The sequence below is a fragment of the Maylandia zebra genome, linkage group LG11 (assembly GCF_041146795.1).
Source record: "Maylandia zebra isolate NMK-2024a linkage group LG11, Mzebra_GT3a, whole genome shotgun sequence".
NCBI classification, from domain to species: domain Eukaryota; kingdom Metazoa; phylum Chordata; class Actinopteri; order Cichliformes; family Cichlidae; genus Maylandia; species Maylandia zebra.
In genome coordinates, this window is record NC_135177.1 from 519,694 (window position 1) to 534,059 (window position 14,366).

At 48.7% G+C, this 14,366-nt stretch overlaps 1 protein-coding gene across 9 annotated transcripts in view; it reads right to left on the bottom strand.

Annotated features, from left to right (window-relative positions):
• Nucleotides 1-14,366, bottom strand: part of ascc3 (activating signal cointegrator 1 complex subunit 3) — a 149,186-nt gene that overhangs the window by 41,141 nt on the left and 93,679 nt on the right. For all 9 annotated transcript variants that reach the window (XM_076889658.1, XM_076889656.1, XM_076889661.1 and 6 more), the window contains 2 exons: nt 698-889; nt 157-381 (listed from right to left, as the gene is read on the bottom strand). In XM_076889658.1, coding sequence (XP_076745773.1) covers nt 157-381; nt 698-889 — 417 coding nt within the window. The remainder of the gene's footprint in view (nt 1-156; nt 382-697; nt 890-14,366) is intronic.

The following is a 14,366-nucleotide window of genomic DNA, read 5'->3' on the forward strand; positions in this document are numbered from 1 at the left end:
AGATTTGAAGACAGCTTGTTTCAAACACTATGACCTGAGTCCATGTTAAATGTTAGCTATGTGCTATCCTGGCACCTGTCTGCATGTCATCGCTGCCCTGTTCGGACTGTGGAAGCTAAACTTTGCTCAAAGTGAAGCAGAAGGAAACTGCGTTACCTCAGCGTTGAGGTTATCGGCCAGGCTGTCCAGGAACCGACTCTCTATGGCGTTCTGCTGGGTGAGCAGGGTCAGGTAATGGCTCAGCTTGTCGTGGGTGGTGATGATGGTTCCCTCACCATACTTATCAAACTGCGGACGACCTGCTCTTCCAAAAATCTGCATGACGTCCAGGATGCCCAGATCCACCACGGCGCCGCGCTTGGCATCGTAAATTTGGGTACCCTGCATCAGAGCAGAGACAGGTGTGTGAGTGCAGGCGGGGAGCGCTCAGAATAACCGAGTGAATCTTTACAGCATCTCAGCATTCTGAAACTAAAACAACAAATAAAACCACGTTACACTTCAGTGCATGGTCTCACAAGCTGACTGCAGATACGTGAGGCTTTTACAGGAATAACGTTCACATTTGTGAGACACTTAAAGTTACAGAGCCAATTAAAAGCCCTCAACTACTGACTTTAGATGGAATGTGCAAAGTAAAGGACGCTCTGAGCTCCCTCAGGGTAGCAGGCACAAACACATTAAATCCATGAAGGACCTTGATGATGACAGCGTGAGCCGGCAGGTTCACTCCCCAGGCCAAGGTGGCGGTACAGACCAGGACCTTGAGGTGGCCTCTGGAGAACATGCTCTCCATCAGGCTGCGGTCAGAGCGCAGCATGCCAGCGTGGTGGATGCCAAAACCTTCAGGAAACATTTCTTTCATCTGCTTGTTCCTGGAGCGCTGGATCTGAAAGAGACGGTCAAAGAAGGAGTTTCAGAAGGAGTGGAGGCGAGTCTCAGACTCTCAGCTGTAAGTGTTCACACAAAACAGCAGCAGCAGTCGGGAATCAAACATTTCCTGTACAGTACATGCAGTAATCAGCCACTGGCAGCCTACTACAGCAGAGTGTAATACATGCACACGGCTGTAGGTCTGCTGCACACTCCAGCAGCATCTGCAGCTCACAGCACATGCACACAGAGTGAGATGTGTGCTGTGACTGACAGCAGCCCTGTGACCCGGCCGGCCACCGGGGGAGTCCTCATCACAAGGCTTTATCTCTCTCTCTGGGCATCTAAATGGAGGTCAGCGCCCAGCAGGCTGCTGCGCGGCAAAGAGAAATCCCATTACTGCCAGCAGCTGTCTGCCTCACACACTCCACGAGTGTTTGGATTGCAGTGATTGTCTGCATTTGTATGCAAACCCTGTGGATACAAGCTGGAGGCTGACTGTGCAGGTAAAATGTCACAGAGGCAAAGCCAAAAACATTTGTTGGTTAGCCTCGGTGACTGATGATTTGTACCACAAGTTACTGCCAGCTTTCACTTGGTCTGTTCAGAATACTGCAGTTTTAATCACACGGCTCTTTTCTTTTTCAGTCTCTTCTCATCTTATTATTATGCTTCAGTGCGTTACTTATTCTGCATGTGGCGCCAAATCACAACCAGAGTCGCCTGAAAGCGGCGAGTCCCAGGGAAAGAAGGAGACGTCTCCATACTGGAGAACAGCGGTCTGACATGTCCCCGAACCGGAGACACTGGAGACGGTTACTCACCCACAGTGACTGAGGAGGTAACGTCTGTGTTGAACACAGATGTCATCTCTGTGATACCCAGTGAGACATCAGTTTAAATTAACTTCTCTTGATCCTCTTAATTTCTCAGGTTGTTTTTCTCGCTGCTCGTCTCTCTGTACGCTGCACTTTGACTTTGAGTAATGGTTCGAGTCCTGCTGTGAAACCTCGACAGCATCTCGACGTTTGAAAGCGGAGGATCTGAGGTCACGCACATCCTCAGTCATGCTCTGTAAATGACATCATCATGAATAAAAGCAATGACGAGAGCACAAAGGGTTTCCTCAGGTCACACACTGAGTGAGCAGTAAGGCCACGCAGGCGTGTTTCTACGTGTATTACAGCCAGTGGCATTTCCCAGTGTGGCCATTAACAAGAGTGCACGTTTAAAAACTGCCACACTGGTTTCAGTTTTCAAACCCTTCCATTCGGTGTGTACGCAGTCATCATGATGCTTTTGTAACTGCACGCGCTCTGATGTGCTGGAAGAACCAAGCTCTGTATAAACACTGTGACCAGAGTGGAAGTGGGAGCTGAGGAAGACTTAGAGGAAGGCTGTGATGCTGTTGGTCTCTGTGATTGTGCTCTCACACACAGACACACAACACTGATCTCAGAACAGCTGTTTGTAATGATCCACACAAAGCTCTGTGTGGTACAGACTGACACACTGGTCTGCAGACGGATCACAGACGTTCCTGAGACACTCTCACTTCCTGCACACGCTCTCACTTCCTCAACACACGCTCTCACTTCCTCCACACACTCTCACTTCCTGCACACGCTCTCACTTCCTCCACACGCTCTCACTTCCTCCACACGCGCTCTCACTTCCTGCACACACGCTCTCACTTCCTCCACACGCTCTCACTTCCTCCACACGCGCTCTCACTTCCTGCACACGCTCTCACTTCCTCCACACACGCTCTCACTTCCTCCACACGCTCTCACTTCCTCCACACGCGCTCTCACGTCCTCCACACGCTCTCACTTCCTGCACACACGCTCTCACTTCCTGCACACACACTCACTTCCTAAACACACGCTCTCACTTCCTCCACACACTCTCACTTCCTGCACACACTCTCACTTCCTGCACACACGCTCTCACTTCCTGCACACACGCTCTCACTTCCTCCACACGCTCTCACTTCCTGCACACACACTCACTTCCTGCACACACTCTCACTTCCTCCACACACGCTCTCACTTCCTCCACACACGCTCTCACTTCCTCCACACGCTCTCACTTCCTGCACACACACTCACTTCCTAAACACACGCTCTCACTTCCTGCACACACTCTCACTTCCTGCACACACGCTCTCACTTCCTCCACACGCTCTCACTTCCTCCACACGCTCTCACTTCCACACGCGCTCTCACTTCCTAAACACACGCTCTCACTTCTTCCACACGCGCTCTCACTTCCTCCACACACACTCTCACTTCTTCCACACGCGCTCTCACTTCCTCCACACGCGCTCTCACTTCCTCCACACACTCTCACTTCCTCCACACACGCTCTCACTTCCTCCACACACGCTCTCACTTCCTCCACACACTCTCACTTCCTCCACACACGCTCTCACTTCTTCCACACACGCTCTCACTTCCTCCACACGCTCTCACTTCCTCCACACACACTGAAACATGTTCCTGGTTTCTTTCAAGCAGGTCAAGATGGCGACTCACAGAACCTCCGACCCACCCTGAAATTATTCATGACAGGAGCTTTTCAGCACGTTTGGACGTCCCTGTGTGTCAAACTTGTGCGTCCACAGCTGAGTGCGGACATTTACCTGTGTGGTCAGAAGTCACAGCAACATAACCTGTTTCATGGAAACACACTGTTGTGCGTCCTTCACACTCCCTCTCTGCCTGAGTCACCCACACCAACATCACACAGCAGTGACACAACCACACACTGAGGGATCAGTGGGTCTGTCAGTGCTCGTCCAGGGTCAGTGTCATCACGCCTCCTTTGAAAAATGCTCACTACAAATAAATACGATTGTTTTTCTGAGTAATCACACTTCATCATATGTTGTTCCCTCTGAGTGCGGCGCTCCTGTCTCATGTGACACGAGGCCCCACTGAGCGTCTTGACGCTTCTCCACCATTCACAGGTGACAGATGGACCCTCAGGCCCCCTCCCCCATTCAGATGGTCTTTCCCTCCTTGGCTCCGCCCTCAAACCAGCGTTCCTCCCTGTCCAGGACGTTACATCCTCATCCTTGAAGTGTCCACTGGCCTGCAGGTGTGAACAGAGGCTCTGCTGTGTTGGGCCGTCCGCTCACTGAGCAGTTGCTAAATATGAAAGCCGTATGAATCACATGATATAGATTTCACAGTGCAGTGTTTCTCATTCAATTAAACTTTATTCGTATAGTTGCCTCGAGCTGCTTCATACTGTCCGTAGCTACAATAATACAGAGAAGGGAAGAAGACAGTCGTCCGGGTGCGAAGCTGCACTGGAGAACTGGTCCATGTGCACAACAAGGACTACTGTGGCTACCTTCAGTTCAAGAAGGTGGAGCTGTCCGTCTACAAGATGACCAACTGATTATTGATTATTTATCGCCACAAAGGAGATATATTTGTATTATTTAGTTAGAAAACTGAGTGCATGTAAATCTGAGGGATCTGCAGGCGTCCGGCACGTCGGGGAGGTTTGGGCTCAATCAGTCCTTTCAACCCAAACAAACAAACTAATATATAAATGCATTAATAAATCAGAGCATCTCTTTTAAAACCAGTGAAGCAGAAACATGAAGCTTCTCTCCCGAGGTTTCTCTGACAGCGTGCGGTGGAGTCTTCAGGGTAAGGCTGTGCACTTTCCCAGGGAAGCAGGTAATTGAAATGCTGTGGCTGAGGCTTCTTTTTGAGGTGTCAGAGTGTGTTACAGACATGCTTCCAGCCTCTGATCTAAGGTGAGTTAGTGCTGACGTCTGCTGTGCCATGACTATATTTGAGATGGCAGTGACCTAAGCTCCTGATCAGCTTCCATTAGGCCTGCCGCTGGCTGCAGCTCCTGCTGCACAGCTCCGTCGGTACACAGACAGCAAGCTGCCAGCTCCGCTCACCGTCTCTCACGCCCATGGAGAGAACATCAGCTTACACCACAGCTAAACTAAATTACCCCAAAATTCAAAGAGTGCCTACGTGTAAGTGAAACGGGTTTCAAATTTGTGACAATCCAACTGAGCTCTGCACATCCCTGGTGCTTTGAGTGGTAGCGCACAGTGCTGAAGCCTTGTTAGACGTGGTAGAAACAGGATGCAGCGCACTCCAGCTTCAAAGCTGAGATTTCAAATATCACTGTGAAAATGTGACAAATGACACTTGTGATCAGTGGTGAATGTGCTCTCCCACAGCCCGCTGCTATCACGCTCTATCTTTGCTGTATTGAGCCATGATGGCTAATTGTGGATTTAGTGGCCGTTGATGGCCATGTTTGGTGCTGCAGAGGATACGTCTCCACTCCTCCACACTTCACCTGTCTGCCTGCTGCTGTAGCTCCAGAGAGAAGAAGCACAGTTTATCCAGTTTGCCATATCGCTCAGCTGTTGATCAATACAGGAAGTACTACAGCTGCTTCATACTTCACTCTATGAGTAGACAGTAAATATGTACCAATGAAGTCAGTGCTATCTAATGAGTAAAGCAATAATCCACTTGGTCAGACAGTTGAAGGTGTCAGTGATAGAAACGTGTTTGCTGTCTGAGGCAGCGTTCATAAAAGCCTCCGTGGTTATCACGGTGTCTGTGGTCACATGGCACAGCATCACGGTCAGCAGTGACCTCATCGTCGTACCGGGATACTCACTGTTGTCACACTTTCACCACCCGACGTGCTCATCAGCACATGCTGTAAGACCAAGATGGCGCCGCGGATGGTCGCCCTGGTGCTTCAGTGCGTTACTTTTGTTTTGTTTTTGTGCATTTTCTCTGTGTCTGGGCACTCCTCTGGATACTCGTACACCAGAGAAGAGCTCCTTAACTACAGGACTACAACGCCAATATTTGTCGCATCTGCGGCAGATTTACTGCTGACTCTGACCAGGAAAGCGAGACGCCGAAAGAGAGGGAAGCGAGCCGGCGTACTCGTGTGTTTGAGGAGACGCGGACTGCGAAATGCTCTTCCTGGGATCTTCCTTTCCAATGTACGCTCACTCGGCAATAAGATTGACGAACTGGCCCTGATGAGAAGCATGAACAGAGACTTTGCCTCCTCCTGTGTCTTATGTTTTACGGAGTCGTGGCTCAGTGAGAACATCCCAGACAGCGCGCTCAAGCTGGAGGGCTTTCATCTGCTGCGCGCGGACCGGCAGGCCGCTCTCTCCGGTAAGTTCAAAGGTGGAGGTGTCTGCTTCTACATCAATAGTGGCTGGTGCACAGATGTGACAGTGATTGCTCAGCACTGCTCTCCCTCTCTGGAATACCTTTTTATTCACTGCAAACCGTTTTATTCTCCGCGGGAGTTTGCTTCATTCACCCTGGCCGCTGTTTACATCCCGCCAGACGCAGATGCGCAGGCAGCTCAGTGCGCACTCGCGGAGCAGATTCTCCACACGGAGCGGACATTCCCGGACTCTCTCATCATTGCTCTTGGGGACTTTAACAAAGCCAATCTGAGCCATGAGCTTCCGAAATATAAGCAGTATATTAAATGCCCGACCAGAGAGGACATTAGACCACTGTTACAGCACGATCAGCGGGGCCTATCGCGCGGTGCCCGCGCTTCACTCGGACTTTCTGACCACGTCATGATCCACCTAATCCCCGCGTACAGACAGAGGCTGAAGCTCTCCAAACCTGTCGTGAGGACTAAAAAACTGTGGAGCAACGAGGCTGTGGAGGAGCTTCGCACATGTTTGGAGACCACAGACTGGGACACAATGAAGGCTGCTTCTAACAGCTTGGACGAGTTTACGGACACTGTCACCTCCTATATCCACTTCTGTGAGGACAGCATTGTGCCATCACGCACCAGGGTGAGTTATAACAATGACAAACCCTGGTTTACTCCTAAACTCAAAAAGCTGTGGCTGGAAAAGAGAAAGGCGTTCAGAAGCGGAGACAGGGACTGCTACAGAGAGGCCAAGTACAGGTTCACTAAAGAAGTGGACATTGCTAAACACCAGCACTCTGAGAAGATGCAGCAGCAGATCTCAGAGACTGACTCGGCCTCTGTGTGGAAAGGTTTTAGGAATATTACAAACTACAAGCCTAAAACCCCCCACTCCACTGATGACTTGCTCTTAGCCAACACCCTTAACGACTTCTACTGCCGTTTTGACGAGCCATCAGGCAGCCTTCACACCTCCAACGACCCCAACAATAGAGGCACTTTGGACACTAATTCCCCCACCTCTCCCCCCTCCATAGAGCCATCACCACCTTCAAACACTTCACCTACAACACCCCCCTCCTCACCCCACACAAAAGAGGATTTCACACCACCTCCTCCGACCACAACTCTTCATATTCATGAAGCAGATGTGAGGAAGCAGTTTAGGAGTCTGAATGCTCGGAAAGCTCCCGGCCCAGACGGCGTGTCTCCTGCCACCCTCAGACACTGTGCAAACGAGCTGGCCCCAGTGTTTTCTGGCATTTTCAACACCTCACTGCAGGCATGTCATGTGCCTGCCTGCTTCAAGTCCTCTACCATAATCCCTGTCCCCAAGAAACCTAGGATCACTGGACTAAATGACTACAGACCCGTGGCTCTGACATCTGTGGTCATGAAGTCTTTTGAGCGCCTAGTTCTCTCCCATCTCAGGACCCTCACGGCCCCCCTCCTGGACCCCCTGCAGTTTGCATACAGAGCCAACAGGTCTGTAGATGACGCCATCAACATGGCCCTACACTTCATCCTGCAGCATCTGGACTCCCCAGGAACCTACGCCAGGATCCTGTTTGTGGACTTCAGCTCTGCCTTCAACACCATCCTTCCAGACCATCTCCGAGACAAGCTTTCCCAGATGAATGTGCCTGATCCCATCTGCCGGTGGATCACTGACTTCCTGACGGACAGGAAGCAGCACGTGAGGCTGGGAAAGAATGTCTCGGACTCTCGGACCATCAGCACCGGCTCCCCTCAGGGCTGTGTTCTTTCTCCTCTGCTCTTCTCCCTGTACACCAACTGCTGCACCTCCACCCACCAGTCTGTCAAGCTAATCAAGTTTGCAGATGACACCACCGTTATTGGACTCATCTCGGACGGGGACGAGTCTGCCTACAGGAGGGAGGTTGAACGTCTGGTGTCCTGGTGCAGCCACAACAACCTGGTGCTGAATGCCCAGAAGACAGTGGAGATTATTGTGGACTTCAGGAAGCACACAGCCCCACTCCCCCCCATCATCCTGACTGACACCCCCATCACCTCTGTGGACTCATTCCGCTTCCTGGGTACCACCATCACCCAGGACCTGAAGTGGGAGCCCACCATCACCTCCGTCATCAAGAAAGCCCAGCAGAGGATGTACTTCCTGAGGCAGCTGAAGAAATTCAACCTGCCAACACGGACGATGATGCAGTTCTACACTGCAATCATCGAGTCCATCCTCACCTCCTCCATCACCGTGTGGTACGCTGGAGCCACTATCAGGGACAAACAGAGACTGCAGCGTGTTGTGCGCTCTGCTGGGAAGGTGATTGGCTGCAGACTCCCATCTTTGCAGGACCTGTACACCTCCAGGACACTGCGGCGTGCAGCTCGGATCTCAGCTGACCCTTCTCACCCTGGACACAGTCTGTTTGACCTGCTCCCCTCAGGCAGGAGGCTCCGGTCCATTCGCACCAGAACCTCTCGCCATAAGAACAGTTTCTTCCCCTCTGCTGTTGGACACATGAACAATAAACGTACGACTGTTCCCACCACTAACACATGACCCTACGCTGTGTTCACTGCATCATTCCATGTTTGGCACTGATCACCACCTGCACTCATGTATATATCTTTCAACGTAGCACTCTTAATTCTTATTCTCATGTATATATCTCATGTATATCTCATGCACATATCTTTCCACGTAGCACTTTTAATTCTTATCCCTACTTTTATTTTTTCATGTCTATTTAAGTGCTATTTATGACAGCATGTTTGCACTGAAGCACCGCAGCAATTTCCTAATGTTGTAAACCTGCTCAACATTTGGCAATAAACCCCTTTCTGATTCTGATTCTGTACGTGAGATGTTACCCAATGCTGTTCAGCAGCAGGACGAGTGATCGGGCTCTGCTGGAGTTATCAGAGATCTCTGTGAGAGTTCTTAAATCTTTAAACTTCCCTCACCACCATCTGCTGTAAGCACGCAGAAACATGACAGGCGTGCGAAATAAGGACTTAATTGGCTGCAACGTCTAGAACAATACGAGAGAAACAGCCCAGCTGGGACTGGTTTCCAGTAAAACTGGGTCCTGTAAGTGATGTTAAGAGCATTTCCTCTGATGTTCCTTACTGCTATCAGCTCCTCTCACAGCACCGCCCGCGTACAGTCACAGTTTGGGCGATGACCAAGCTAAACGTTTCAGTCAGGTAATGCAGCGCTGCATCAGAGTCTGCCCTCATGGCAGCTGCCGCCTCACTCATGAGAACAATCATGGATGGGTCCGCTCAAAGCTGACCCCACAGAAGGAGCTGCTTACTGACCTACAGGTTACCACAGCCTCCAGAAACACCATTACTAACACAGTGTGCTGTAATGGTTTGGAGGTTTGCAGTGTTCACAAGATGCCCCAGATCCAGGAGGCACACGGTCAGGGCTCGGCGGAAGGCGCTGCGGTCAGATGATGATGTTTGGGGGAAGAGAAAATCCCAGTGTCCCCACAGTCAAGCACAGAGGTGGACGCTTGATGCTGACTTCACTGGATGAGGGGGCAACAACAGGGCCACGTATGACATCCTGGACACGAACCTTCAGCCAGAACCCTGAAGATCTGTGGTGGCATCAGCATGATAAGGACCAAGACACAAAGAAGTAGCTGAGGAAGAGTCAGGGAGCATCCCGGCCAGCCTACATCCACCTCTGGCACCTGAAGCTTCAAGGTGCCAGAGGTGGATGTAGAGGAACGCTCTCCTGAGATGTGAGCAGGGCTGATGACCTGCTACAGGAAACATCTCACCACTATGTTCGCCCACAAGGCTACTGGTTGCACCGAGTGGTGTTTTGCTTGGTGATCGAATACTCATTTCACTGCATGACGTGAAAATGTGCCTCTGTGTGTACTGCGGCTGATGCTCTCTCCGTTCAAATGAAACTACAGACACTGTTAGTGAGTCACGTCCATCAGGGGTTAACCCCCCCAGGCCACGGGTTTCAGCACTGCTGAAAAATAATTGTTGCTTGAAGACAAATATGATCCTGGTCCTTTGTTCCTGAACATTGGAGGTGGCACAGCAAAACAGCGAACACTCCAGTCAGCTGTTTAAATGCTGATGAAGAAGCAATTAAACAGGAAAACGGACTTGCTATGCAGTGCCATGATAGCATGCAAGGCTGCTCCCTCAGGCTATGAGACTGCAGATGAGCTGCAAACAGAGGAGGCGTTTGCAGAAGCACTGCTGGACAAAGCTGCCTTTGTTTTTAAGGCTGCTGTTTCCGTGCTGTCAGTCCACGGTGTCACTCCTGCTTCCAGCAGCGTTTCAGGTGCGGCTCTTTGTTGTTGATCACTGCAGTGGGTAACTGGTTGGGCACAGTGACAGGCTGTCACAGATCTGTCACTACGAAAGCAGCAGCAGTGGACTCGACTTGTAAAAATAGCACCAAATGAAAGAAAATGGAGACATTAATGAGCACAGTCGGGTGTTGCTGTAGAGTCCCTGGAGGCTTCGCACTCAGAGGCGTGAGTGTGTCTGCATCTGTGTATGTTGTCAAACAAAGTGACAGGGAAGCAGCACATCTGAAGGCCGGAGAAGAGCGAGCTTCAAAGAGAAGCCGATACACTCGTTCGCTGTTCTCTAGCAGTGATCTGGTCCCTCAGTTCATGTGAATGTATGCTTTGACAAACACTGCTCCGGCATGCCGAGCTGGCCACTGTTGGCCACAGTGTGAAAGGGGTGTTACGCCCCCGCTGTGTCAGAAAACACGACGGGTCTGTAGAATAAGTGTAATGGACTCACGGGGCCACTAGGTGGCTCTTATCCTCCATAACAACTCTGCTTCCCTTTGAAAGCAGCCACATGGTTTCATGTCTCACAGCTGGATTCGTACAACATGGTGGGGGCGCAGAGGGGGGGGCAGGGGAGAGAGTGCGGACTGTCAAAGTCGAGCAAATGAAAGTCAGAGAGGCTTTGACTTCTCTCAGGTGGGAGCTTCAGGTTTCCTGCACAGCTTATGCTGCAAACTCATTTATTGTCTATTCAAACATGTTTCTTCTAATCTGTGATTCATATACTTCAATTTATCAAGTGATGGATTTCAAAACTGACAACGTGGCAGCAACACTTCCTGCACAGCATAGTACTGTCTACAACACTGTATATTATTACTGAAGAAGAGAACTGAGAGTCGATGAGCCTAATAAACCCATCTGTAGATGATATTCTCCAAACTCCTCAGTAAACTGCAGGGTGACATATTCCCTCATCATCCTCACTCACACTCTGCTACAGCACAACATCATTAATAAATGCACCTTTACCCATGTTTGAGATTCAGCTGTATCAGGAGACTTTGTGTCTATAAGTCAGAAATATGTCATGTTTCTGCAGTAAAGCACGTTATCCCAGCATATCTCATGTTGTTATCATAAACATGGAGCCCTATCCAGAAACTCACCAGAATTATGAAAACATACAGACAGAATAAACTGTAGATATTGGTTACATTTTATTAGTCCGTCATTTATCCAGGTAAAAAATCTGACCTGGCATCATGGCAGCAAAAGTCAAAACGCACATTAGCCAGCAAGTGGAAACAGAGTTTGTGCTTTGTTTTAATTTGCCTCTATATCAGGACAATATCAGGAACAAAGTAACAGCTGGCTCCAAATATTTGTAACACATGAAGTGTATGCAAAAAAGCAACGTCTGAAAACTAATTAGGTTCACTACCAGGGGCGGATCTAGAGGGGGGCATGGGGTGGCATGTGCCACCCTAGCTTTGCATATGACAGTGTTGTTTATTAAAATAAGACAGCATTAACACTTTGAGCCTGGCTACATAACACTGAATATATTACATGCTTCTGATTGTGCCAGAGCACATTTGAATCAACACCAAGGGCATTTCAGATTTGACACAGGTGGTTGTTACGCTCTGTAAATGGACTGAAGGTGAGAGTGATTAACCCTCTGGGGTCCACGGACACGCCGCACCTCCAAATCACACTGATTTAAGCTAACACAGCAACAAGCTGCAGCCACACGGAGTCTCGGATTCATGAGTGCTGAAAGTTGGGACTTCAGAGGATATACAAGTTCTTAAATTTTATTGACAGGCCATTAAATCCAGAGCTATGATTAAAAATATATGTTTTTTCTAAATACGTCACGTTTAGTGCAGAAGGACGGGTTTAAAAAGGACAGTGTGACAACAGTAAACACAGAAACAAACTTTTGTTTACTGGCACAAATAATTTGTGGTGCATCTCATTGTGACGCCTGATTGTTCTCTCACTTTAGTTATTGTAATAGTTTTAAGTGGTTGTAGAAAATGTTAAAGATGCCAGATGTGCTGGCTGCATTTTTAGATAAATAGTTGTTTTATGAATTTATTGTTCATACGTGTTTTCAAATTTTACAGTTTATGTTTGCAATCCAAGTTATTAAAACAATTCACTCAACATGTCTGTGGGCTAAACTACTACCAGGATTTGATGTTTTTGTGTGATTTCAGATCAGTTGTGTTACTGCAGCATGACGATGAAACAATCAGTGTAGATTCACACTGAGCTGATGAAATGAGACCAAACAACATACAAAAATGTGCGGTCGAGCTCCCCAGAGGGTGAACCCAACACATCCTGAAAAAGGAGGTTTACATTTCTGTTCAAGATTTCTGACATTTTGTGTAAATTTCAGCAACAACTTGATGTTTTCTAACAAAGTGAAACTTCAGTTATCCCTGTGTTTGTAAGTAACCGCCCATGCTGTGCAGCTTTCTGCATTTGATACTTATTGGGCTCCACACATGTGCGTGTGTTACCTAACTTAGATGTTTCATTATGGAAAATAATCCCGTTATAGAAACGTGTGTATACTGACTGCATTGAATCATTTGAACCACATGTAACACCTGCATATGTGTTTTTAATAAAAGGCAACGCCTGTAGATCCGGCCCTGTTCACTCCCAGCATCAGTGTGGATCGAACAGCTGACTCGCTGAAGCTCGAACAGGAGACACGAGTAAATGATCCTTTCTGAGGAGAGTAAACGACGTCTCTTCAGGGAAGCTCTTCTTTATTTTAGTGAGACGATGGCACACCTCGTGTTTCAGAACATAGAACTGTAAAGCCAAGAATACACACACTCGATCCAACAGCATGGATCTAAAGTAGTTCTTTAAAAAGACTCTTTTCATTCGAGAGCACACCACACGTCCTGTGTAACTAGATTAGACTGTAGTGGCACATTCAGATATCGAGCTTGACTGACAGCCTCTCCAAACCCCAGATAAAGCCAATTAAATAATACAGACGGGAGACGGGAAAACGGAGCGACTTTTAAAGCTGGATAAATAAACGCTGATTATACGTCTGACCTTATAGGGGCTTTATTCACCACATATGCATATTGGAGATTAAAAAAAAACACCTATAAATATTAATGTGGGGCAATTTGCAGTGTGCAAATAAGCAGTGCATTATCTCTGTGTGGGCTTAGAGTCGAGTCAGCCCCGTGCCCCTTCCTTCACCAGAGCAAGTCTGACTGACAAACACTCAAAGATGAACTAATGGAACGGATAATACTCATTATGTTGGGACACAGGCAAAACCATTTTCAGCTGGTGCACATAAAACTTCCTGCGTGCACAGAAACTAAAGGAACAGTTACACAATTGCTTTTTAAGTACTGCTTCAAAGACTAACCAGGCCACAGCGCATCGCTTCAGTCCCCCGACGTAATCTCTCGTCGCTATTTCCAGTTTTAGAAAGCATGAAAAGTGATCTGATTTGTATACATAACCCATTTAAATAGAAAGAAGATTAGAGACACATCAATCTTGGCTGAGCCCCGGGGAACAGAGGAAAAGGTTACTAAATTTATCACTCTGCCTTCCCAGGCAGGAGATTTAAATATGGGACTTGGCATCTGACTGACCGTCCTCGGAGGGAAAATATAGCTCCACCTCTGTGTACCCTCACAGCACAAAGACCATTAATTACACGCACGCACGCCATCGGTGTTCCACCCTCACGCCTGCGCTCGCACGCATTATGGTGTCAAAGCTAAACAGTGTTGGGGGAAAATGAAACCCGTGCTTCTCTATATTACCTCATGGTTGCCAGACGGCGTCCCACAGCCGGGCGTGTGGAGCCCCCTGGTCTCTGTTGCAAACTGTTTGCATTATATTCATCTAACACACACGATGTGGTTTCCTGTCTGCAGGTTCAAAGTCTCTAACTGCCCTAAAGTCTGTAACCAAGTTTGTTAGAGAGCTAGTTGTCTCAGTGTTAGGGAACCGGACACACCCGATTACTGC